Source organism: Chlorocebus sabaeus, chromosome 6, assembly GCF_047675955.1.
Source record: "Chlorocebus sabaeus isolate Y175 chromosome 6, mChlSab1.0.hap1, whole genome shotgun sequence".
Classification (NCBI taxonomy): Eukaryota; Metazoa; Chordata; class Mammalia; order Primates; family Cercopithecidae; genus Chlorocebus; species Chlorocebus sabaeus.
Genome location: NC_132909.1, coordinates 9,680,141 through 9,703,860, shown reverse-complemented (window position 1 = coordinate 9,703,860; position 23,720 = coordinate 9,680,141). Strand labels below are relative to the sequence as shown.

Here is a 23,720-nt window from a genome sequence, read left to right as displayed (position 1 = left end):
TCCTGCCTTAACTGATTAACCCACCTGACGACATTCCACCACTATGACTAGTTCCTGTCCTGCCCCCACTGACCCGTCGGCCCTGTGACATTCTTCTCCTGGTCTCATGATCTTTCCACCATGTACCTTGTGACCCCCTCCCCTACTGACAACAGATAATCACCTTTAACTGTAACTTTCCACGGCCTAGCCTAGCCCTATAAAGCTGCCCCTCTCCTGCCTCCCTTCGCTGACTCTCTTTTCGGACTCAGCCCACTTGCACCCAAGTGAATAAACAGCCTTGTTGCTCACACAAAGCCTGTTTAGGTGGCCTTCTATACTGACACACGTGACACCCAGGAGTTCAAGACTAGCCTGGGCAGCATAGTAAGTTCTCATCTCTAAAATAAAATAAAATAAAAATAAAATAAAATAAAATAAAAAATAAATATAAAATGTGCCAGGTGTGCTTGTACGCACCTGTCTTCCCAGCTACTTGGGAGGTTGAAGTATAGGATCGCTTGAGGCTGCAGTGAGCCAAGATTGCGCCACTGCACTCCAGCCTGAAGGACAGAGCAAGACCCTGTCTCAAAAAAAAGAAAAAAAGAATAAGAAAAGGAAAAAAATAAAGAAGGGAGGGAGGGAGGGGCAGAGAGGGAGAGAGGAAGGGCGGAAGAAAGAAAAGAAAGAGAAAGAAAAAAAAGAAGGAAAGAAAAGAAAGAGAAAAGGGAGGGAGAAAGGAAGGAAGAGTGGGAAAGAGAAAGGAAAGAAGGAAGTAAGGGAGGGAAGAAGAGAGAAAAAAAAGGAAGAGAAGAAAGAGAAGAAAGAAGGGAGGGAGGGAGAGAGAGAGAAAGAGAAAAAGAAGAAAGAGAAAGAAAAAGAAATAAGAAAGAAGGGCCCGGCGCGGTGGCTCACACCTGTAATCCCAACACTTTGGGAGGCTGAGACGGGCGGATCACGAGGTCAGGAGATGGAGACCATCCAGGCTAACACGGTGAAACCCCGTCTCTACTAAAAATACAAAAACTTAGCCGGGCATGGTGGCGGCGCCTGTAGTCCCAGCTACTCGGGAGGCTGAGGCAAGAGAATGACGTGAACCCGGGAGGCGGAGCTTGCAGTGAACCGAGATCGCGCCACTGCACTCCAGCCTGGGCGACAGAGCGAGACTCGATATCAAAAAAATAAAAAAAGAAAAGAAAGGAAGGAAGGAAGAAAAAAACATTTCAAGGCTAGGTGACAAGAGCCTTGCGGTTTAGCCGCTAGTCAGCGGTTGGGGGTGGGGGTGGTAGCAAAAACATAAAAATGAGGACAACAGAGAAACCGGAGACCCCCCAAAGTGTCTGTTTCCGCCCTTTTATAGTACAGAGAAATAACAAACGCCTTCTTTCCTTGGGAAATGCAGGAAGCCAGCAAGCGGCCGGCGTCTCCGGAGCCCGCAAGGAGGCGCGTTGGCTGCGCAGACAGAGCGCTTCCAAGCCGGAGAGCCTAGGAACGGTGGCGCGGGCAGAGGCGACAGCGAGGATCCAAGGCTGGGGTTTCCTGCTTGGATCAGGAGTGCCTGGGGAGTAAGTTCTACAGGAAATGTCAATCTACTGGCCATGGGGGTCAGACTCTGGGGTTGGGGCGATCGGGTCCCCGGGCCGGGGGGCGGGCAGGAGTGCGGGCGCTGGGATCCCCTGCCTGCTCGGCTCCCCTCTCCTCCTTCTGGTCCCTTACTCCGTCCATTTTGAGGAAGGGGTCAAGAAGCAGGTACAAAATGTCTGGGCAGGACGAATCTCTGTCGTCGGTCCTTCCTGGCGGACTCGTTAGGTTGATTTATTTCAACAGTTTGATCCCCATCCTGGTTCAGCTCCGAAACGCTCCTGGGCTGCGCGCGCTTTTGGGCTGCGCCACCCGCAGAGACATCTAGAAGCCGGAGCTAGTGGAAGTGGAAGTGTGCCTAAGTGTCCGTATTAAGGGCGGGACCGGCCCGGGGCCCAGGGACTTGGGAGTTGCTGTCTGCAAAAGCCTCATTGTCTCTACCCTTCCGGGAGGAAAGGGAAAGGCACGAATGATCCACGTGTTCAGCCCCCGAGCGCGCCCTTCACCTTGGCCCAGGGAGAAGGGCGCTTCCCCCATGCCGTGTTGCAACCTTGCAGAAGCGCCTGTCCCCTGGCTTGGGCAGCAGAGATGCCCGCATGCAGCGGTTGCAGGGGTTGTGTTCTTTGCATCCATGAAAGTATTGGAGCTGGCCGGGCGCGGTGGCTCACGCTTGTAATCCCAGCATTTTGTGAGGCGGAGGCGGGAGGATCACCTGAGGTCAGGAGTTCAAGACCAGCCTGGCCAACATGGGGAAACCCTGTCTCTACTAAAAATACCAAAATTAGCTGGGCGTGGTGGCGTGCGCCTGTAATCCCAGCTACTCCGGAGGCTGAGGCAGGAGAATCACTTGAACCCGGGAGGCGGAGGTTGCAGTGAGCTGAGCACCTGTAATCCCAGCTACTTGGGAGGCTGAGGCAGGAGAATCGCTTCTACCTGGGAGGTGGAGGTTGCAGTGAGCCTAGATCGTGCCACTGCACTGCAGCCTAGGTGACAGAGCAAGACTCCCTCTCAAAAAAAAAAGTATTGGATTGGAGCCTGTTGTGATGAGTGGGGGCAGGGCCAGACGTGCAGGATGCACTGGTTTCCTAGAGAAGGAGCTTTGAGGGTTTGAGTTTGGTGCGCTGAGCATGTTCTTTTATGGGAACTGAGACCTCAGTAGAGGAAATGTATAAAAAGGATAAGCTGCAAGGAGAGTGGTGTGAAGGTGTCAGGATCAAACCCCACGGTCGGAACAAGATGCGTTTTCTTTTCTTTTCTTTTTTTTTTGAGACGGAGTCTCACTCTGTCGCCCAGGCTGGAGTGCAGTGGCCGGATCTCAGCTCACTGCAAGCTCCATCTCCCGGGTTCACACCATTCTCCTGCCTCAGCCTCCCGAGTAGCCAGGACTATAGGCACCCGCCACCTCCCCCGGCTAGTTTTTTGTATTTTTAGTAGAGACGGGGTTTCACCGGGTTAGCCAGGATGGTCTCGATCTCCTGACCTCGTGATCCGCCCGTCTCGGCCTCCCAAAGTGCTGGGATTACAGGCTTGAGCCACCACGCCTGGCCTTTTTTTTTTCTTTTAACTATTGTCCTGAGCTGATGTGTCTGAGATTACTAGGGACACAACCGGTGCTCCAATTGTATTGGGGAAAGGATGGAATTCAGGGAAACTGAATTGAAATAGACTGTTTTATCTTCTTAGGTAGGCTTAGAGCTGAGATGCGTGTAATGGGGTTATCATCAGGTCTGGTTGTTTCCTTGGGAACTATCAGGTCAAGGTAGACGTGGAATGTTGTGTCTTAAAACTCTTATCTACAGCTCCGCCCCTGAGTTGCACAGGCTTGCTTCTGTGTCCAAGTGACTTGGATCCCCCAGGCAACAGTGGGGCTTTTCATGTTTACCAACAGGATGTCAAAAGCAAAGGTTTTGATAAACTGTGAATTTTAGAGAACAAAGTTTCTCAGGGAGCAAGAAAATAAGAAAAAGTAATCACCTCAAAGACAGGGCTTGTTATTAATATTTTGTTTAGACTGCTGCTGGCTTGATCGAGTCTGATACCTCCTCCTGATGCGTGGCAGGGCAGGTTTTCACATTATTTCACAATGAGAAGGTTGCAGTGTCATCCCTGGTTTGCCCAAGCATGCAATTGCTTTCTTTTTCTTTTTTTTTTTGAGACGGAGTCTCCCTCTGTTGCCCAGGCTGGAGTGCAGTGGCCGGATCTCAGTTCACTGCAAGCTCCGCCTCCCGGGTTCAAGCGATTCTTCTGCCTCAGCCTCCCCAGTAGCTGGGATTACAGGGGTGCACCACCATGCCCGGCTAGTTTTTGCTGCTCGGGAGGCTGAGGTAGGAGAATCGCTTGAACCCGGGAGGCAGAGGCTGCATTGAGCCAAGATCACGCCACTGCACTCCAGCCTAGGCAACAGAGCAAAACTCTGTCTCAAAAAATAATAATAATAATAAAATACTCAAAAGAAGAGTTGATTGATAATTTCTTTTTTTTTTTATTTGTATAAAAGTGAATATTTACACTGAGGAAAGAAATCAAATAATCACAACTTTTTTTGGAAATTTTTGAGAAATAAAAAAGAAATACCCAAACCATCACAAAATCAAGAAAATTTGACATTGTTGGTTAGAGCTGCCCGGAAGATGTCTATACTGTATTTCTTCTATTTGATCATATACCCTTTGAGTACTCCTATTCGATAATGTCCTGTGGAGAATGTATATAAATATATATATGTGTGTGTGTGTGTGTGCATATGTATATGAATATATTCTCCACAATATATAAAAATATATCTATATATATACACACACACACATTTATATATTTATATATGTGTGTGTATATACATTTTTTTTTTTTTTTGAGATGGAGTTTCACTCTTGTTGCCTAGGCTGGAGTTCAATGGCGCGATCTCAGCTCACTGCAACCTCTGCCTCCCAGGTTCAAGCAATTCTCCTGCCTCAGCCTCCTAAGTAGCTGGGATTACGGCACGCACGACCACACCCGCCTAATTTTGTATTTTTAGTAAAGACGGGGTTTGTCCATGTTGGTCAGGCTGGTCTCGAACTCCTGACCTCAGGTGATCCACCCGCCTCAGCCTCCCCAAGTGCTGGGATTACAGGCGTGAGCCACTGTGCCTGGCCAATGTATATGTATATACATTTTTATATGTGTGTGTATATATATAAATACATACATACACACATATATAAATATATACGCACATATATTTACGTGTGCGTGTGTGTATATATATAAAAATTCAGCTTTTTCTCATATGATTAATTGAATTTTTTAATTATTTATGGTTTAGAAAAGTTTTGAGTCCACAGTTCATTGCTGATAGTGTCACGTCAATGTTTAGGTTTGTCCTCAGATTGAGGGAACTTGCCATCAAGTGTCTTTCAAATATCATATAAGTCTTAGATTTTATGCGATTCTAACATTTGATGAACAAATGACTCATACTGTATGAGTTGGCCAGTCATTAAATGGTCATCAGATGTCACATTTGGAGCAGGAAGAGTTTTGGGAGTTTGTTTTTGTTTTGTTTTGTTTTGTTTTGTTTTGTTTAATAGAAAAAAGACAATTTTGGGGTTTGTATTTTTTTTTTTTTTTTTTTGAGATGGAGTTTTGCTCTTGTTGCCCAGGCTGGAGTGCAGTGGCACCAACTCAGCTCACCGCAACCTCCGCCTCCCAGGTTCAAGTGATTTTCCTGCCTTAGCCTCCCGAGTAGCCAGGATTACAGGCATGTGCCACCACGCCCGGCTAATTTTTTGTATTTTTAGTAGAAACTGGGTTTCTCCATGTTGGCCAGGCTGGTCTCCAACTCCCGACCTCAGGTGATCCACCTGCCCCTGCCTCTCAAAGTGCTGGGATTACAGGCATGAGCCACCGCACTCAGCCTAGAGTTAGATTTCTTTAGGCAGGATGCAAACACATTGTGTGCGTTTCTCTTTCAGGGCTCACACCCTTGAACTCGCCTCCCTTTGTTCATGACATTAACTAGCTGGAGTCCCTGGGTGGTTAGAATAGCAGAACGTCCACGCCTGTGGATTTGTGTGGTTGTTCCTTGTGTTGTTGAAAGTTAGACCTGGCCAGGCGTGGTGACTCATGCCTGTGATCCCAGCACTTTGGGAGGCTAAGGTGGGAGGATTGCTTGACCCCGGGAGGTCAAGGCTACAGTGAGCTCTGATCACACCACTGCACTCCAGCCAGGGCAGCAGAGTGAGAACCTGTCTCAAAAAAGAAAGAAAGAGAGGGAGAGAGAGAGAGAGAGAGAAAGAGAGACGGAGGGAGGGAGGGAAGGAAGGAAGGAAGGAAGGAAGGAAGGAAGGAAGGAAGGAAGGAGGGAGGGAGGGAGGGGGGAGGGAGGGAGGGAAGGAAAGAGAGACAGAAAGAGAGAAAGAAAGAAAGAAGGAAAGAAAGGAAGGAAGGAAGGAGGGAAGGAGGAAGGAAAAGAGAGAGAGAGGAAGGGAGGGAGGGAGGGAGACAGAAACATCCTAGGTAGGTCGGGCGTAGTGGCTCTAATCCCAGCACTTTGGGAGGCTGAGACGGGAGGATCGCCTGAGGTCAGGCGTTTGAGACCAGCCTGGCCAACATGGTGAAGCCCTGTCTCTACTAAAAATAAATACAAAAGAAAAAAGAAAAAAAAATAGCCAGGTGTGGTGGTGGGCACCTGTAGTCCCAGCTACTCGGGAGGCTGAGGCAGAAGAATCTCTTGAACCCAGGAGGCAGAGGCTGCAGTGAGCCAAGATGTGCCACTGCACTCCAGCCTGGGTGATAGAGCGAGACCTTGTCTCGAAAAATATATAATAACAAAGAAAAATTTAAACAAAATAAAAATGGAAGATACATCGTAGGTGGTGTGTTCATCACATCAGTGTAACTATAATGGCTCTTTGTCCCTGTACGAGTCAAGCTAACATTGGTGGGCAGTTTCTGGAGGTGAGAGAGCCTCTTACCTCTTTTTTTTTTTTTTTTTTTTTTTGCTCTTGTTGCTCAGGCTGAAGTGAAATGGCACGATCTCAGTTCACCGCAACCTCCGTCTCCCGGGTTCAAACGATTCTCCTGCCTCAGCCTCCCGAGTAGCTGGGATTACAGGCGTGCACCACCACTCCCGGCTAATTTTGTATTTTTAGTAGAGACAAGGTTTATCCATGTTGGTCAGGCTGGTCTCAAACTCCCTACCTCAGGTGATCCGCCCGCCTCAGCCTCCCAAAGTACTGGGATTACAGGCCTGAGCCACCGCACCCACAGAGCCTTACCTCTTAAAGTTGCATCCCTTTACACCCAGCAAGTCCTGAGTGACGCCTTCGTACCTGCTAATGACTGCCTCCCCTTTCTGTGTCCACCAAGTTGTCTTATTTCCTGAATCAGTTGTTTTATTAGGGTTGTAAAATGGTGATTTTTTTTTGTTTTTGTTTTTGAGATAGGACCTCATTCTGTCACCCAAGCTGGAGTGCAGCGGTGCAATTATAGTTCACTGCGGCATCAACCTCCAGGGCTCAAATGATCCTCCCACCCCAACCTCCTGAGTAGCTGAGACTGGAGGCGCACGCCAGCGTGCCCACTTAATTTGTAATTTTTTTGTAGAGACGGGGCCTTGCTATGTTGCCCAGGGCGGTATCAAAAATCCTGGGCTTAAGTGATCCTCCCGCCTCAGTCTCCCAACATGCTGGGATTATAGGTGTGAACCACCAAGCCCAGCCCAAAATGGTGATTTTTTAAAAACATTCAGTTGTCCCATCTAAACATGTAGCTGGGGCCTGGCATGGTGGCTCACGCCTGTAATCCCAGCACTTTGGGAGGTCGAGGCAGGCGGATCATCTGAGGTCAGGAGTTTGAGATAAGCCTGACCAACATAGTGAAACCCCATCTCTACTAAAAATACAAAAATTAGCTGGGCATGGTGGCCCGAGCCTGTAATCTCAGCTACTCGGGAGGCTGAGGCAGCAGAATTGCTTGACCCCGGGAGGCGGAAGTTGCAGTGAGCTGAGATCATGCCACTGCACTCTAGCCTGGGCGACAGAATGAGACCCTGTCTCAAAAAAAATTTTTTTTAATACATATATGTATATATATTAGCTGGGTGTGGTGGTAGGCGCTTGCAGTCCCAGCTACTTGGGAAGTTGAGGCAGGAGAATCACTTGAACTCGGGAGGCTGCTGTGAGCCGAGATCTCCCCACTGCACTCCAACCTGGATGACAGAATGAGACCTTGTCTCAAAAATAAATAAATAAATAAATAAGTAGCTGGAATTCTGTGCAGTTTTCTGTCATCAGTAAGGTTAGTCCATTTCTTTTCTTATTGGAAAGGCAAAGTAAAGGCTTAATTTTTCCTCTTTATTAACCAAGGCTTGTGGTTTTTTCCCCCTCTGGCTTTCTCTTTCTGGGTATCATTATGTGCCCAGGTATTTTTAGTGTTCAGTGTGTTTCCAGCCATTGCAATGATTCACTTTGTAGTTCAAATCGGGCCACTGGGAGACCTTTCCGGCCGCTGTGCATCCTCCCAACGCGGTGTCGAGCAGCTCCCCTGCCACCTGGCACCGCAAGGCTCACACTGGAAATTTCCTGTTCCCGGACCAGCCATGTCTCCAAGGGTGTTTATCGCTTCCTGCTTGTTAATTCTACTAAGCATTTTCTATGAATAGACTGACCAGGGAGACATTGTGTGTGTGTGTGTGTGTGTTCATGATGATATGAAGTCTTTTCATCTTATATTTGAAACTTTTTCCTCTTACACTAAAAATCTGACTTCCCAGTAACATGAACACTTTGCATCTTATGTTTGAAACTTTTTTTTTTTTTTTTTTGAGACAGAGTCTCGCTCTATCACTCAGGCTGGGGAGTGCAGTGCTGCAATCTCAGCTCACTGCAACCTCCGCCTCCCGGGTTCAACTGATTCTCCTGCCTCAGCCTCCCAAATAGCTGGGATTACAAGCACCTGCCACCACACCCAGCTAATGTTTGTATTTTTAGTAGACATGGGGTTTCACCATGTTGGCCAGGATGGTCTCGAACTCCTGACCTCAAGTGATCCACCTGCCTCGGCCTCCCGGAGTTTTGGGTTACAGACGTGAGCCACCGCACCCGGCCCAATTCACCTTCTTAAAGGGTGCAATTCAGTGGTTTTTAGTATATTCACAGACGTGTACGTCCCGCAAATTTAGAACATTTCCATCACCCCCGAAAGAAGCCCTGTATCCTTCAGTGGTCGTCTCCCAGTCCCTCATCTCCCCCAGCCCCGGACAACCTCTGATCTACTTTCTGTCTCTATAGATTAGTCTATTCTGCACATTTCGTTTTCAATGGAGTCATACACTGTGGTCTTCTGTGTCTGGCTTCGTTCACTCGGCATCCTGTTTTCAGAGCTCACTGGTGTTGTAGTATATGTCAGTGCCTCAGTCCGTTTTATGGCTGGATAATATTCCATGGTGCGGATAGACCACGTTTGCTTTCTTTGTTCATCCATTGATCAATATTAGGTTGTTTCTACTTGGGACTGTAATGAATACCGCTATGGGCCAGGTGTGGTGCTCACACCCCTAATTCCAGCACTTTGGGAGACTGAGGTGGGCAAATCACTTGAGGTCAGGAGTTCGAGACCAGCCTGGCCAACATGGTGAAATCCCATCTCTACTAAAAGTATAAAAAATTAGCCAGGTGTGATGGCAGGGGCCTGTAATGGCAGCTAATCAGGAGGCTGAGGCAGGAGAATTGCTTGAACCAGGGAGGCGGAGGCTGCAGTGAGCTGAGATCGTGCCACTGCACTCCAGCCTGGGCAACAGAGGGAGACTCTGTCTCAAAAAAAGAAAAAAAAAAAAATGCAATTAGATCAGCGGCTGCCAGGAGCTGGGTGAAGGGGAGAATGGGAAGTGACTGCTAAGGGGGATGGGGTTTTATTTTGTGGTGATGAAAATTATTTGGAACTAGGCAGAGGTGACATTTGTACAACATTGCAAATGCACTAAATGCCACTGCGTTGTTCACCTAAAATGGTTAACTTCATGATATGCAAATTTCACCTCAATTAAAAAAAAAAAATTGCTGCTTGAGGCCAGGAATTTGAGACCAGCCTAGGCAACATAGTGAGACCCCATCTCTATGAAAATAAATATGAAAAATCAGGGGGCGTGGGGGCGCATGCCTCTACCTTCGGCTACTCAGGAGGCTGAGGCAGGAGGATCACTGGAGCCCAGAAGTTTGAGGTTGTAGTGAGCCGTGATTGCACTACCGCACTCCAGCCTGGGCAACAGGACAAGACTCTGTCTTTAAATCATTACATTAAAATATAGGTGCGTGGGTGGGTGGGTGGGTGTGAGGGGGTTTGGGGAGTGTGGGTGTGTGTGTGGGGTGTGTGTGGGTGGATGTGTGGGGGGGTGGGTGTGAGGGGGTTTAGGGAGTGTGGGGTGTGTGTGGGTGTGTGTGGGGTGGGTGTGGGGTGTGTGTGGGTGGGTGTGGGTGGGTGTGTGGGGGGGTGGGTGTGAGGGGGTTTAGGGAGTGTGGGTGTGTGTGTAGGGTGTGTGTGGGTGGGTGTGTGGGGGGGTGGGTGTGAGGGGGTTTGGGGAGTGTGGGGTGTGTGTGGGTGTGTGTGTAGGGTGTGTGTGGGTGGGTGTGGGTGTGTGGGGGGGTGGGTGTGAGGGGGTTTAGGGAGTGTGGGTGTGTGTAGGGTGTGGGTGGGTGTGGGTGTGTGGGGGGGTGGGTGTGAGGGGGTTTAGGGAGTGTGGGTGTGTGTGGGGTGTGTGTGCACGCATGCATTTATATGCTGAGATTAATGTCAGGCAAGGTCCACGTAGGAGTGTGGGGAAGGCAGGGTGCCTGGATTCTCACAGCTCCATTCTTCTCCCAAGCTCTACCTCGCCTGCCTCCTTGAGGGAAACACGGGGAAGCCAGGACTGGCCGTCGCGTTGGTGACAAATATGTCCCAGGTAAGTTGGCAGCTCACCCTCTCCCAGAAGGGTGTTGTTCCCACGAGTGCATGTGCCTCTGCCTGTGGCTGGGAGTTAGGTAAAGCGCATGCAGCCGGGCAGGGCCCACCGCCGGCTGCGCTGTCCCAGGCCTCTGCACCTCTGCTTGGAGAGAGACGCTGCCCTGGGGATTCTCATGGGACCACCCCCACCCCAGTACTGACCAGTCCTTTCCACGCCTCATCCTGGCTGCCTGTGGGCTTCACATTCTGCTGCAAAGCACGCTAAGAAAGGAGATGAACGTGTCTTTGGTGGGGGGGCAGTGGCTCAAACCTGTAATCCCAGGACTTTGGGAGGCTGAGACAGGAGGATCATTTGAGGCCACGAGTTTGATACCAGCCTGGGCAACATAGCAAGACCCCCGTCTCTATAAATATAAAAAAAATTTGCCTGGCATGGTGGTGCATGGCTGTAGTCCCAGCTACTTAAGAAGCTGAAGCGAGAGAATCGCTTGAGCCCAGGAGGGTGAGGCTACAATGAGGACTGATCACTCCACTGTACTCCAGCCTGGGGGACAGAGTAAGACTCTGTCTCTAAAAATAATAATAAAGTAAAATAAAAAGAAAGTGTCTTTGTCTTAAGGAACTCAGGGTCTTGCAGGGGACACTAGGCATTTATGCAGCGGGCAGGGCTCTCCTGGTGGCAGCATCCCCCGCGACTGTCGTGACCTGCAGATAACAAGGAGTGGACTGAGCTGTGCCCCACTCCAAATTTTTTTTTTTTTGAGACGGAGTCTTGCTCACTTGCCCAGGCTGGAGTTGGGTGGCGCAATCTCGGCTCACTGCAAGCTCCGCCTCCTGGGTTCATGCCATTCTCCTGCCTCAGCCTCCCGAGTAGCTGGGATTACAGGCGCCCGCCACCTCACCCGGCTAATTTTTTGTATTTTTAGTAGACGGGGTTTCACTGTGTTAGCCAGGATGGTCTCCATCTCCTGACCTCGTGATCCTCCCGCCTCGGCCTCCCAAAGTGCTGGGATTACAGGCGTGAGCCACCGCGCCTGGCCTACCCCACTCTAAATTTTTTTTTTTTTTTTTTTTTTTTGAGACAGAGTTTCACTCTTGTTGCCCAGGCTGGAGTGCAATGGCGTGATCTCGGCTCACTGCAACCTCTGCCTTGCAGGTTCAAGTGATTCTCCTGCCTCAGCCTCCCGAGTAGCTGGGATTACAGGCGCCTGCCATCACGCCCGGCTAATTTTTGTATTTTTAGTTGAGATGGGGTTTCTCCACATTGGCCAGGCTGGTTTTGAACTCCTGACCTCAGGTGATCCGCCCGCCTCGGCCTCCCAAAGTGCTGGGATTACAGACATGAGCCACCGCACCTGGCCAGGGTTTAAGGATTTTTAAGCCACCCCTCTGTGATCGTTTGTTATGGCAGCCTGAACAGGCTAATGCATCAGAAAGACACACAGCCGGTCAACTGGTGGAGACTGAAGTCCAGTCACGGGACTCAGGTACTCTTTTTCCTGAGACAGGGCCACAAATGATGGTGTGTGCCGGTTGTCCCAGCCACTTGGGAGGCTGAGGTGGGAGGATCGCTTGAGCCCAGCAGTTAGAGGCTGCTGTGAGCTGCATTTGCACCACTGCACTCCAGCCTGTGTAACAGCTCAAGACCCTGTCTCAGAAGAAAGAGCACCTGAGTCATACGACCGGACGTCAATCTCTACCAATCGAGTGTATGCTCTTCCCGTTGCATTAGGCTCTTCAGGCTGCCGTAACTATCACAGATGGGGTGCATCTGTTGTGATAAGCAACAGACATTGATTTTCTCACAGTTCTGCAGGCTGGAAGTCCAAGATCAAAATGGCGGCAGGGTTGGTTCCTTCTGGAGGCTCCAAGAAAGCATTTGTTCCATGTTCTTACCTAGCTGCTGGTAGTCACTGGCATCTTTGGCATTCCCTGGCTTGTGGACCCATCACTCCGGTCTCTGCCTCCCTCGCCAAATGGCATTCTTCCCTCTGTGTCCCTCCCTCTGTCCACATTTCCCCTTCTTTTATTTATTTATATATATATATATATATATATGTATAGTTTGTTTGTTTGTTTTGAGACAGGGTCTTGCTCTGTTGCCCAGGCTGGACTGCAGTGGCAGGATCATAGCTCATTGCAACCTCCACCTCCCAGGCTCAGGCAATCCTCCCTCCTCAGCCTCCCAGGTAGCTGGGACTACAGCTGCCCACTCACACTCACGGGTAATTGTTTTTATTTTTTATAGAGACGGGTTATCACTTTGTTGCCCAGGCTGGACTTGAACTCCTGGCCTCAAGCAATCATCCCGCCTCAACCTCCTAAAGTGCTGGGATTCCAGGCGTAAGCCACCGCACCTGGCCAGATTTCCTCTTCTTATAAGGACACCAGTCATTGGATTAGAGCCCACCCAACCCCAGTACAACGTCACCTTTTTTTTTTTTTTTTTTTTTGAGACAGAGTCTCACTTTGTAGCCCAGGCTGGAGTGCAGTGGCATGATCTCGGCTCACTGCAACCTCCACCTCCTGGGTTCAAGCAGTTCTCTGCCTCAGCCCCCCGAGTAGCTGGGACTATAGGCACCTGCCACCACGCCCGGCTAATTTTTTGTATTTTTAGTAGAGATGGGGTTTCACCGTGTTGGCCAGGCTGGTCTCGAACTCCCGACCTTGTGATCCACCTGCCTCAACCTCCCAAAGTGCTGAGATTACAGGTGTGAGCCACTGCGCCCGGCCACAGCCTCATCTTAATTCACTGACATCTGCAAAGACTCTAGTTCTCAAATCAGGTCACTTTTGCAAGTACCAAGGGTTAAGACCTCAATGTACCCTTTTTTGTGGAGAACGGGGTCACAGTTCAAACTGATAACAGGACACCCCACTGAGCCAAACCGCGTGTGCTGTTTTAGGACTCGGTGACCTTCGCAGATGTGGCTGTGAACTTCACCAAAGAGGAGTGGACCCTGCTGGACCCAGCTCAGAGGAATCTCTACAGAGATGTGATGCTGGAGAACTCTAGGAACCTGGCATTCATAGGTGAGGAGGCCCCTTCCTGCACTTAGTCACTGATGGGACCAGTGCTGGTTTGGAACTGTGTTCTGGGAAGTGCATTGGAAAATGGGAACTGGGTTAAATTCCAGAGACAGAACTGTTGTCCCCCAAGTAGTAGATGTAGGGTTCACCGTGAAACTGGAAATCAGTTTGTTGCTTAATTTTATTTTATTTTATTTTATTTTATTTTATTTTATTTTATTTTATTTTTTGAGACAGGGTCTCACTCTATCTCCCAGGCTGGAGTGCAGTGGCATCATCTCAGCTCACTGCAACTTCTGCCTCCTGGGTTCATGCAATTCTCTTGCTTTAGCCTCCCTAGTAGCTGGGAATACAAGTGCACACCACCACACCTGGCTAATTTTTGTTTGTATTTTTAGTAGAGGCAGATTTCGCCACATTGGCTAGGCTGGTCTTGAACTCCTGGCCTCAAGTGATCCTCCCACCTTGACCTCCCGAAGTGCTGGGATTACAGGCGTGAGCCACCACACCCAGCCTTTATTTTTCTTTTCATGAAGATGGGGTCTCACCCTGTCACCCAGGCTGGAGTGAAGTGGCACCATCACGACTCACTGCAACCTCTGCCTCCTGGGCTCAAGCAATTCTCCTGCCTCAGCCTCCTGAGCATCTGGGATTACAGGCGTGCTCTACCATGCCCAACTAATGCATTACATTCTTATTCTCTTGGTGATCGAGCAGACTTTGGGGGATCCTTATGTAGGTGAACATGGTACACAGGAAAAGGGTCGTTCTGAGCCCTTTTGGCAGAGTTTTAGTGCATTGATGAGAAAAGTAGAGGGACCACTGTTGCTCTTCTATTCACACATCGTCAGCTTCGGAACCGCAGCAAACCAAAGCTTGTGTCCATTTCACAGAAAGTCTTGGCATAGTTCCTTTACACCACGTGCTTGCCCAGTGAACAGGATCTCCACTAGGCAAACCCAGTCTGCCCTCTCATTTGGAGCAAGAAGTGGTCTGAAAACAGTGCAGGGCAGTTTTGTCCAGGCATTCATGCATCTCAGTGCCAGGCAGACGTGAACATTACAGGACCAACAGGTTTGTAAGCCAGCAGCATGGTAACAGAGCAACAGGCTCACGCCACTGAGACAGCAAGGTTTGCAGCAGAGAAAGTTTCATGATTATCCGGTGCCGACCGAGGAGATGGGAGGAGATGCTCAAATTCTTCTCCCTGAGGGGTTCTGGGGTTCTTGTTTTTTTGTTTTTTGAGAGTGTGTTTCACTCTTGTTGCCCAGGCTGGAGTGCAATGGTGCGATCTCCACTCACTGCAACCTCTGCCTCCTGGGTTCAGGCAATTCTCCTGCCTCAGCCTCCTGAGTAGCTGGGACTACAGGCGCACACCACCATACCCGGCTCATTTTTGTATTTTTAGTAGAGACGGGGTTTCATCATGTTGGCAAGGCTGGTCTCGAACTCCTGACCTCAAGAGATCCGCCCACCTTGGCTTCCCAAAGTGTTGGCATTACAGGCATGAGCCACTGCTCTCATTTTCAAGGGGATCATGAAGGGCAAGGGACTGGAGAATTGGAGATGTTGATTGGTCAGAGGAAGAGGGATGAAATCGTCGGGATGAGGAAAGTACATTCTTTGGTACATCAGTTTCTCATGGCGTTCCTTAGACCAGTTGGCGTAGTCATTTCATCAGAATGCAGGACCTGAAGGAATATCTCAAAGTGAAAACTTAATGCTCTATAATGTTCAAGTTGTTATCTACAGAGCAGCCAAGGAGACCTATAGACCAGGCACAGCGGCTCACACCTGTAATCCTAGCACTTTGGGAGGCTGAGGCAGGGGGAGGATTACTTGAGGCCAGGAGGTCGAGACCAGCCCAGCCAACATGACAAAACCCTGTCCTTTTTTGTCTTAAAAAAGTTTTTTTTAATTTAAAAAGAAAAAAAAAAAAGAAAGAAAAAAACAGGCACCCTCTTGCCCAGGCTGGAGTGCAGTAGTGCAATCTCAGCTCACTGCAATCCCTGCCTCCTGGGTTCAAGCGATTCTCCTGCCTCAGCCTCCCGAGTAGCTGGGACTACAGGCACACACCACCATGCCCGGCTCATTTTTGTATTTTTAGTAGAGACAGGGCTTCACCACGTTGGTCAGGCTGGTCTCAAACTCCTGACCTCCGGTGATCCACCCACCTCAGCCTCTCAAAGTGCTGGGATTACAGGCGTGAGCCACTGCGCCTGGCTGAGCTTATGTTTTTTGACTTTTATCCATCCTCTCATATATTCATTTTTCCCAAAGGAAGGCCTATTCCTTTTCTCCTTAAAATTGCACATGGAGGTCGGGCGCGGTGGCTCAAGCCTATAATCCCAGCACTTTGGGAGGCCAAGACGGGCGGATCATAAGGTCTGGAGATCGAAACCATCCTGGCTAACACGGTGAAACCCTGTCTCTACTAAAAAATACAAAAATCTAGCCGGGCGAGGTGGCGGGCGCCTGTAGTCCCAGCTACTCGGGAGGCTGAGGCAGGAGAATGGTGTAAACCCGGGAGGCAGAGCTTGCAGTGAGCTGAGATCCAGCCACTGCACTCCAGCCTGGGCAACAGAGCGAGACTCCGTCCCAAAAAAAAGAAATTGCACATGGAGCCAGCTACTCGGGAGACTGAGGCAAGAGGATCACTTGACCCCAAGAGCTCGAGGCTGCAGTGTGTTATGATTAAGCCTATGAATAGCCACTGCGCCTAGTGCCTGGGCAACCTAGTGAGACCCTCATCTCAAAAAAATAAAAATTTCACATGGACTCTCTGCACAATTCTCTTCCACTTAAAATTCCTGATCATTTCCTTGATCTCTGCAGAGTCATTCCTCAGTAACATGACGCTCTCCATGTTGAACCCCTGACCTTACCATCATCACATTCCTGACACTGCAGAATCCCTGAGGTCTTTCTCTGCTTCCTTCCTCTTGCTTTCTTCCCCTTCACATTTTTATCATATATGTTGAGGGAACATCTAGAAAGAAATCCACACAGAGGCCGGGCGCGTTGGCTCACGCCTGTAATCCCAACACTTTGGGAGGCTGAGGCAGGTGGATCACATGAGGCCAGGAATTCAAGACCAGCCCGGCCAACATGGCGAAACCCCATCTCAACTGAAAATACAAAAACTAGCCAAGCGTGGTGGCATGCACCTGTAATCTCAGATACTCGGGAAACAGGCCAGAGAATTGCTTGAACCCGGGAGGCAGATGTTGTAATGAGCAAAGATCATGCCACTGCACTCCAGTCTGGGCCACACAGCAAGACTCTGTTGAAAGAAAAGAGAGAAAGACAGAAAAAGAGAATGAGAGAGAGAGAGAGAGAGAGAGGAAGGAAGGAAGGAAGGAAGGAGGGAAGGAAGGGGAAGGAGGAAGGAAGGAAGGAGAGGAAGGAAGAAGGAAGGAGAGGAAGGAAGAAGGAAGGAAGGAAAAGAAAGAAAAGAAAGAGAGAGAGAAAGAAAGAAAAGAAAGAAGATGGAAAAAAGGACAGGAAGGAAGGAAGGGGAAGGAAGAGAGGAAGGAGGAAGGAAGGAAGGAAAAGAAAGAAAAAAGGAAGGAGAAGGAAGAAAGAGAGGAAGGAAGAAGGAAGGAAGGAAAAGAAAGAAAGAAAAGAAAGAGAAAAAAAGATGGAAAAAAGAAGGACAGGAAGGAAGGAAGGGGAAGGAAGAAAGGAAGGAGGAAGAAAGGAAAAGAAAGAAGAAAGGAAGGAAGGAAAGGAAAGAAGGGGAAGGAAGAAAGGAAGCAGAGGAAGAAGGAAGGAAGGAAGGAAGGGAGGGAGGGAGGAAGGAAGGGAGGGAGGGAGGGAGGGAAGAACGGAAGGGAGGAAGGAAGGAACGGAGAAAGAAAGAAAGAAATCCACACGGACATTGCCTATGTCATCCTCTCTAACCCACCTTTACTTTCAACAAAGAATTTAACTTTTGTGCCACTGTATTTCAGACTGGGCGACTCCGTGCAAAACCAAAGATGCAACCCCTCAGCCGGATATTCTTCCTAAAAGAACATTTCCTGAAGCCAACAGTGTGTGTCTCACGAGCATCAGTTCCCAGCTCTCCACATTGAGAGAAGACTGGAGATGCCCCAAAACAGAGGGACCACACAGGCAGGGGGCGAATAATGTGAAGCCACCTGCAGTTGCCCCCGAGAAAGATGAATCTTCTGTTAGCGTCTGTGAAGATCACGAAATGAGGAACCGCTCTAAACCTACCTGCAGGCGTGTGCCTTCACAGGGAGATTCCACAAGACAATGTATCCTAACATGTGACTCAAGTATTTTGGAGTATAATCCTTTCTTAAATGATAGTCAAAAAACACATGAAAACAACGGACGTGATGAAGTCTTGGGGCAGAACATTCAGTGGGTTCCGTGTGGGAGAAAAACAGAGCTGAAATCAAGCACATGGACTGGCAGTCAGCACACTGTGCATCATACACGTGATGAAATTGATACGGGAGCAAACAGGCACCAACAGAATCCATTTGGAAAAGCTTTCCATGAAGACGGATCCCTTAGGGCACACAGCACTCATGTTCGAGAGAAAATGTATGATTTTACTCAGTGGGAGAACACTTCCAGAAATAACTCAATTCATGCCGTGCAGATAGAGTCGTATACCTCAGAGACAAATAAGAAGGATTGTCAAACTCAAGCAACCTCTGCCAACGCTCCAAATTCTGGTTCACACAAGGGTCATTGCACTGGAGAGAAAAGCCACAAATGTCCCGAATGTGGGAGAGCCTTTTTTTATCAGTCATTCCTTATGAGACATATGAAAATTCACACTGGAGAGAAACCGTATGAATGTGGGAAATGTGGAAAAGCCTTTAGATATTCCTTACACCTTCATAAGCATGTAAGAAAGCATGTCGTGCAGAAGAAGCCCTATGAATGTGAAGAATGTGGGAAAGTCATTAGGGAGTCCTCAAAATATACACATCTAAGGAGCCACACTGGAGAGAAACCCTATAAATGTAAGACATGTGGAAAAGGCTTTACAAAGTCGTCAGGACTTAAAAAACATCTGAAGACTCACAATGATGAGAAGCGCTGTGAATGAAAGGAAGGTGGGAAAATCTTCATTAATTTTCTAACTGTACTGAACATGGGAGGAGGACATATTGGAAGGGAGCTCAAGGGGCTAGCATGCATGAGAACATCTTCCCTGAACTCTCCTATCTTACAGAAATGTGGGGGGAAAAAAAAAACCCTGCAAAGGTAAAGTCTAGGGAAAGCCTTTCCTCTTCATTCATCTTGAGTAGACATTTGTTCTCATCCTGGAGAGAAACTGTGAATCTAAAAGGAATATGACAAAACCTTCAGCGTGGTCTCAAATTCATGGTTCATACAAGAACTCACACTGCAGAGACTCCTTACGGAAGTAAAAAATGTAGGAAAGAGCTGCTGGACGCGGTGGCTCACACCTGTAATCCCAGCACTTTGGGAGGCCGAGGCGGGTGGATCATGAGGTCAGGAGATCAAGACTATCCTGACTAATATGGTGAAACCCCGTCTCTACTAAAAATGCAAAAAATTAGCCAGGCATGGTGGCGGGAGCCTGTAGTCCCAGCTACTCTGAAGGCTGAGGCAGGAGAATGCCGTGAACCCGGGAGGCGGAGCTTGCAGTGAGCAGAGATTGCACCACTGCACTCCAGCCTGGGCAACAGAGCGAGACTCCATCTCAAAAAAAAAAAATGTGGGAAAGTCCCCTTTAAACACTTACCACTCATGTTACATGTGAATCCATATCCTGGAGGGAGGCTACAATTGGAATAAAAATAAGAAAGCTTTCAAGGCCGGGTGCGGTGACTCACACCTGTAATTCTAGCACTTTGGGAGGCCAAGGTGGGAGGATTGCTTGAGTCCAGGAGTTTGAGACCAGCCTGGGCAACATGGAGAAACCCCATCTCAACAACAACAACAACAAAATGCAAAAATTAACCAGGCGTGGTAGCACATGCCTGTAGTCCCAGCTACCTGGGGAGCTGAGGCAGGAGGATCGTTTGAGCCTGGGAGCCTGAGGCAGCAGTGAGCTGTGTTTGCACCACTGCACTCCGGCCTGGGTGACAAAGTGAAGGAAGGAAGGAAGGGAGGGAGGGAAGGAGGGAGGGAGGGAGGGAGGGAAGAAAAAATGAAAGGAAAGGAAAGGGGAGAGGGAAGGGAAGGGGAAGGAAAGGGGAAGGAAAGGAAAGGCGAAAGGCAAGGCGAGGCGAGGCAACTTTTGGGTCCAGCTCTTCACTTAGGCACAATGAGTGCACAGTAGGACTGAAACACTGTAAATGTTAATGATTTTCCAGTTTTTTCCGTTCTTAAAAAAAAAAATGCTACAAGATGAAGGATATCCCTCTTTGCACCCTTCCAGCTCTGCCACATAAATGTTGATATATAGCAGGTTCATTACAACTCACTCACATACACATGTTCTCATTTTCAATGTGAAGCCTTCTTTGAGCCTCATTCAGTTTAGACTTGGGATTCATATGCTCCATGAGACCATTTTTGTCTTATCGGTCACTGTGCTACTGCATTATGGCCAGAGTATGTGGTCTTTTTGGTACCAACTTGGGGTACTTGTTATGACTTTGTCAGTCTGATGTGTCGCATTTTGTCAGTTTCCCTGCCATCTCCATTCTTATCTTCTTTACTAAGGGCACATAGATTCACTTTCCACAATGAGCACTGTTTAATGTCTTCTTTTTATTTTTACTTTATTTATTTATGTATTTATTTTGAGACAGAGTCTTGCTCTGTCATCCAGGCTGGAGAGCAGTGGGGCAATCTCGGCTCACTGCAACCTCCGCCTCCCAGGCTCAAGTGGTTCTCCTGCCTCACCCTCCCGAGTAGCTGGGATTACAGACATCCACCACCACACCCAGCTAATTTTTGTATTTTTAGTAGAGACAAGGTTTCACCATGTTGGCCAGGCTGGTCGCAAAGTCCTGACCTCAAGTGACCTGCCTGCCTTGGCCTCCCAAAGTGCCAGGATTACAGGTATGAGCCACTGTGCCCGGCCTCTTTTTAATTTTTTAAAAGTTGGGAAATGACCAAGCATGTTGGCTCACGCCTGTAACCCCAGCACTTTGGGAGGCCAAGGTGGGCAGAACATCTGAGGTCAGGAGTTCGAGACCAGCCTGACCAACATGGAGAAACCCTGTCACTACTAAAAATATATAATTAGGTATGGTGGCTCATGCCTATAATCCCAACTACTCAGGAGGCTGAGGCAGGAGAATTGCTTGAATCCGGGAGGCAGAGGTTGCAGTGAGCTGAAATTGTGCCATTGCACTCCAGCCTGGGCAACAAGAGTGAAACTCCACCTCAAAAAACAAATAAAAATAAATAAAAGTTGGGAAATATGACTACCTGAAAATGTATGAAAATGTACACATACATTTTTTTTTTTTTTCCGAGATGCAGTTTTGCTCTTGTTGCCTGAGTAGGAGTGCAGTGGTGCGATCTCAGCTCACTGCAACCTCTGCCTCCCAGGTTCAAGTGATTCTTCTACCTCACCCTCCTGAGTAGCTGGGATTACAGGCACCTGACACCACGACGTTTTAAAGTTAATAAAGTGATTACCCTTATACCCACAATCCAAGCCCGTAAACAGCTCATCATTAAATGCCAGGCAATTCACATCTGTGCCTCACAGACAATATCTCCAGCCCCCAGAGGAAACCACTGTGGTTCATTTTGTTATCATTCACCCCCTCCCTCATCTTTACATTTGCACCTATGCAGAAATCCCCAAATACCCTGTTTTCTAGTTTTGATGATGTTTATGCTACATATGATGGCATGGCATAGAATATTTCTTTGTGCCTTCTTTCAGGAAAAGAAAGGCTAAGCAGGTAGGGTGCAGGTGGCATTCATTCTTTCTTAGTTACATTCATTCCAGAGACTTTGGTTCTGCATCTCACTTTAGAGATTATAAACACGGCTGCTGATACCAATTTTGCAAAGCCCTCCCAATGAGCATTTTACAAAAGTCATTGTTGGCTGGGCGTGGTGGCTCACGCCTGTAATCCCAGCACTTTGGGAGGCCGAGGCGGGTGGATCACTTGAGGTCAGGAGTTCAAGACCAGCCTCGCCAACGTGGTGAAACCCCGTCTCTACTAAAAATACAAAAATTAGTCAGGCATGGTGGCAGGCACCTGTAGTCCCAGCTACTCGGGAGGCTGAGGCAGGAGAATTACTTGAGCCCAGGAGGCAGAGGTTGCAGTGAGCTGAGATTGTACCACTGCACTCCAGTCTGGGCGACAGAGCAGGACTCTGTCTCAAAAAAAAAAAAAAAAAAAAAAAAAAAAAAAAAAAAAAAAAGAGAAAACGGGAGAGAGAAAAGAGAAATGCCACTGGTAAGAGCAGAGGTCCTCCTAGGCCCCCATTCTGCATGACCCAGCACTGCTAAGTTCAGCTTTCAGTGTTTGGGGAGGGCCTGCAGGTCGGGGACCCCCACTGTGACTGAGCGGACTCCAGCTTGGCCTTTTCTCCCGGACCCCTGCTGCCTGCATTTCCCAGGAATCTGCCGCTTTATCATAGAATCTGGATGACTCGTGGCCCTCCCCATCCTGGAAGGAATGAAGAGGAGGAGGGGAGGCTGCTCCGCCAGGGCAGCCCCAGACCTTGCCAAGGGGCCTGGGTCCACTCCCACCCCCAGGGAGCGCTGTCCGGAGGAGAAGGACCATGACTGAAATCAGAATGCCTGGATTCAGCTGGGGGTGGAGGGGGCCGGCGCGGGAGGCGGGGAAATATCTGTAGGTGAGGGAACACCCCTCCCGTCTCCAGTCGCTGAGGCTGAACTTAGCCGACTTTGGGGGTTCCCCACCCCTACCCCCAACTGATCCTCAGTTCTCACAGATGTAAATTGAGAATTTTCAACAATCGGTTTAGCAAACATACGCCAGGCCCCCTTCTGAGCGCTTTGCATCTATTAACTCATGCAACGCCTGCAACCCTATGGAGTGGCTGCTGTTATCACTATCACTACAGTGGGGGAAACCAAGGCAGAGCGAGGCCAAGCACGATGCCCAAGATCCCACAGCCAACAGGTGGCCGGGAGGGGCTCGACCCCGTGCTGTCAGGCACGAGCGACTCGGCTCTTCAGCCCCAGGCCGGAGCCTCCCTGCACTGACGGGGCGCGAATGGGGGCAGGAGGGTTCGTGCGTGTCCTTACCCCTGGGACGCCAGCTCCGGGAACGGGGACCACGTCTGGCGTGGGAGGCATTTAATGAGCGCCGTGGACAGAAGCCAGGACGGTCTTAGGAGAGCCACTTCCCTTCTCGGCCGCCTGAAACCCCCTGCAGGGTTCTGCTTCTGGAACTGCATTCGAGGTCAGAGCTTCTAGTACGAGTAAAGCGGATCCTCGGGAAGAGACCCGAACAGAAGGAAATCACTGTCTTGGAAGATCTAAGTCCGGGATGGGACAAAACCCACTCCGGGCGGGGGGCGCGCGCCACCTGGCGGCGGATCCTGCTAAGGCGGCGCCGCCGGGACACCAGAAACGTTCGATTTTGGCGGTGGGGCGAGGTGGTTGGAATTGACGAATAGGCAGTTGTCTGAAAATCATTGTGTGAAACTAAGGACTGTCTACCAGTGGCTTCCAAAATTCTGACACCCAGTAAGAAATCATTTTGCATCAGCATTTTTTTTTTTTTGAGACAAGGTCTTGCTCTGTTGCCCGGGTTGGAATGCAGTGGCACGATCTGGGCTCACAGAAACCTCCGCTTCCAGGATTCAAGCAATTCTCCTGCCTCAGCCTCCTGAGTAGCTGAGAATACAGGCGCCCGCCACAGCGCCTGGCTAATTTTTTATTTTTAGTAGAGATGGGGTTTTACCATGTTAGCCAGGCTGGTCTCGATTTCCCGGCCTCAAGTGATCCGCCCGCCTCGGTCTCCCAAAGTGCTGGGATTGCGGGCATGAGCCACCGCGCCCGGTCGCATCAGCACACTGTTACAAAAGAATACCACCCTCTATAGTCAACAATAATGGATTGTATACTTCAAAATAGCTAGAACACTTTGCATGTTCTCACCACAAAGATATAACAAGCGTCTGGGATGATGGATTTGCTAATAACCTTGATTTGATCACTACACAATTTATATATGTATCGAAACATCACACCGCATCCCATAAATATGTACAATTAAAAACAAAATTTAGGCCGGCCACAGTGGCTCACGCCTGTAATCCCAGCACTT

At 49.1% G+C, this 23,720-nt stretch overlaps 1 protein-coding gene across 2 annotated transcripts; it reads left to right on the top strand.

The window, feature by feature from the left end:
• Positions 1-10,402: 10,402 nt before the first annotated feature.
• On the top strand, positions 10,403-18,791 carry ZNF114 (zinc finger protein 114). Of its 2 annotated transcripts, none has more exons than XM_007997404.3 (3): positions 10,403-10,480; positions 13,389-13,515; positions 17,466-18,791. In XM_007997404.3, exons 1-3 carry the CDS (start codon positions 10,472-10,474, stop codon positions 18,581-18,583), a joined length of 1,254 nt encoding a protein of 417 aa, XP_007995595.2. In that variant the 5' UTR covers positions 10,403-10,471; the 3' UTR covers positions 18,584-18,791. The 2 variants fall into 2 exon arrangements, with proteins under 2 accessions (XP_007995595.2, XP_072872338.1); XM_073016237.1 differs by lacking the exon at positions 10,403-10,480 and adding an exon at positions 12,687-12,707.
• The last annotated feature ends 4,929 nt before the right edge of the window (positions 18,792-23,720 follow it).

Excerpts from the sequence above, each read along its gene's own strand:
- ZNF114 (XM_007997404.3), top strand. Across the intron at positions 13,516-17,465 it reads TAGGAACCTGGCATTCATAG|ACTGGGCGACTCCGTGCAAA; the intron begins GTGAGGAGGCCC and ends ACTGTATTTCAG.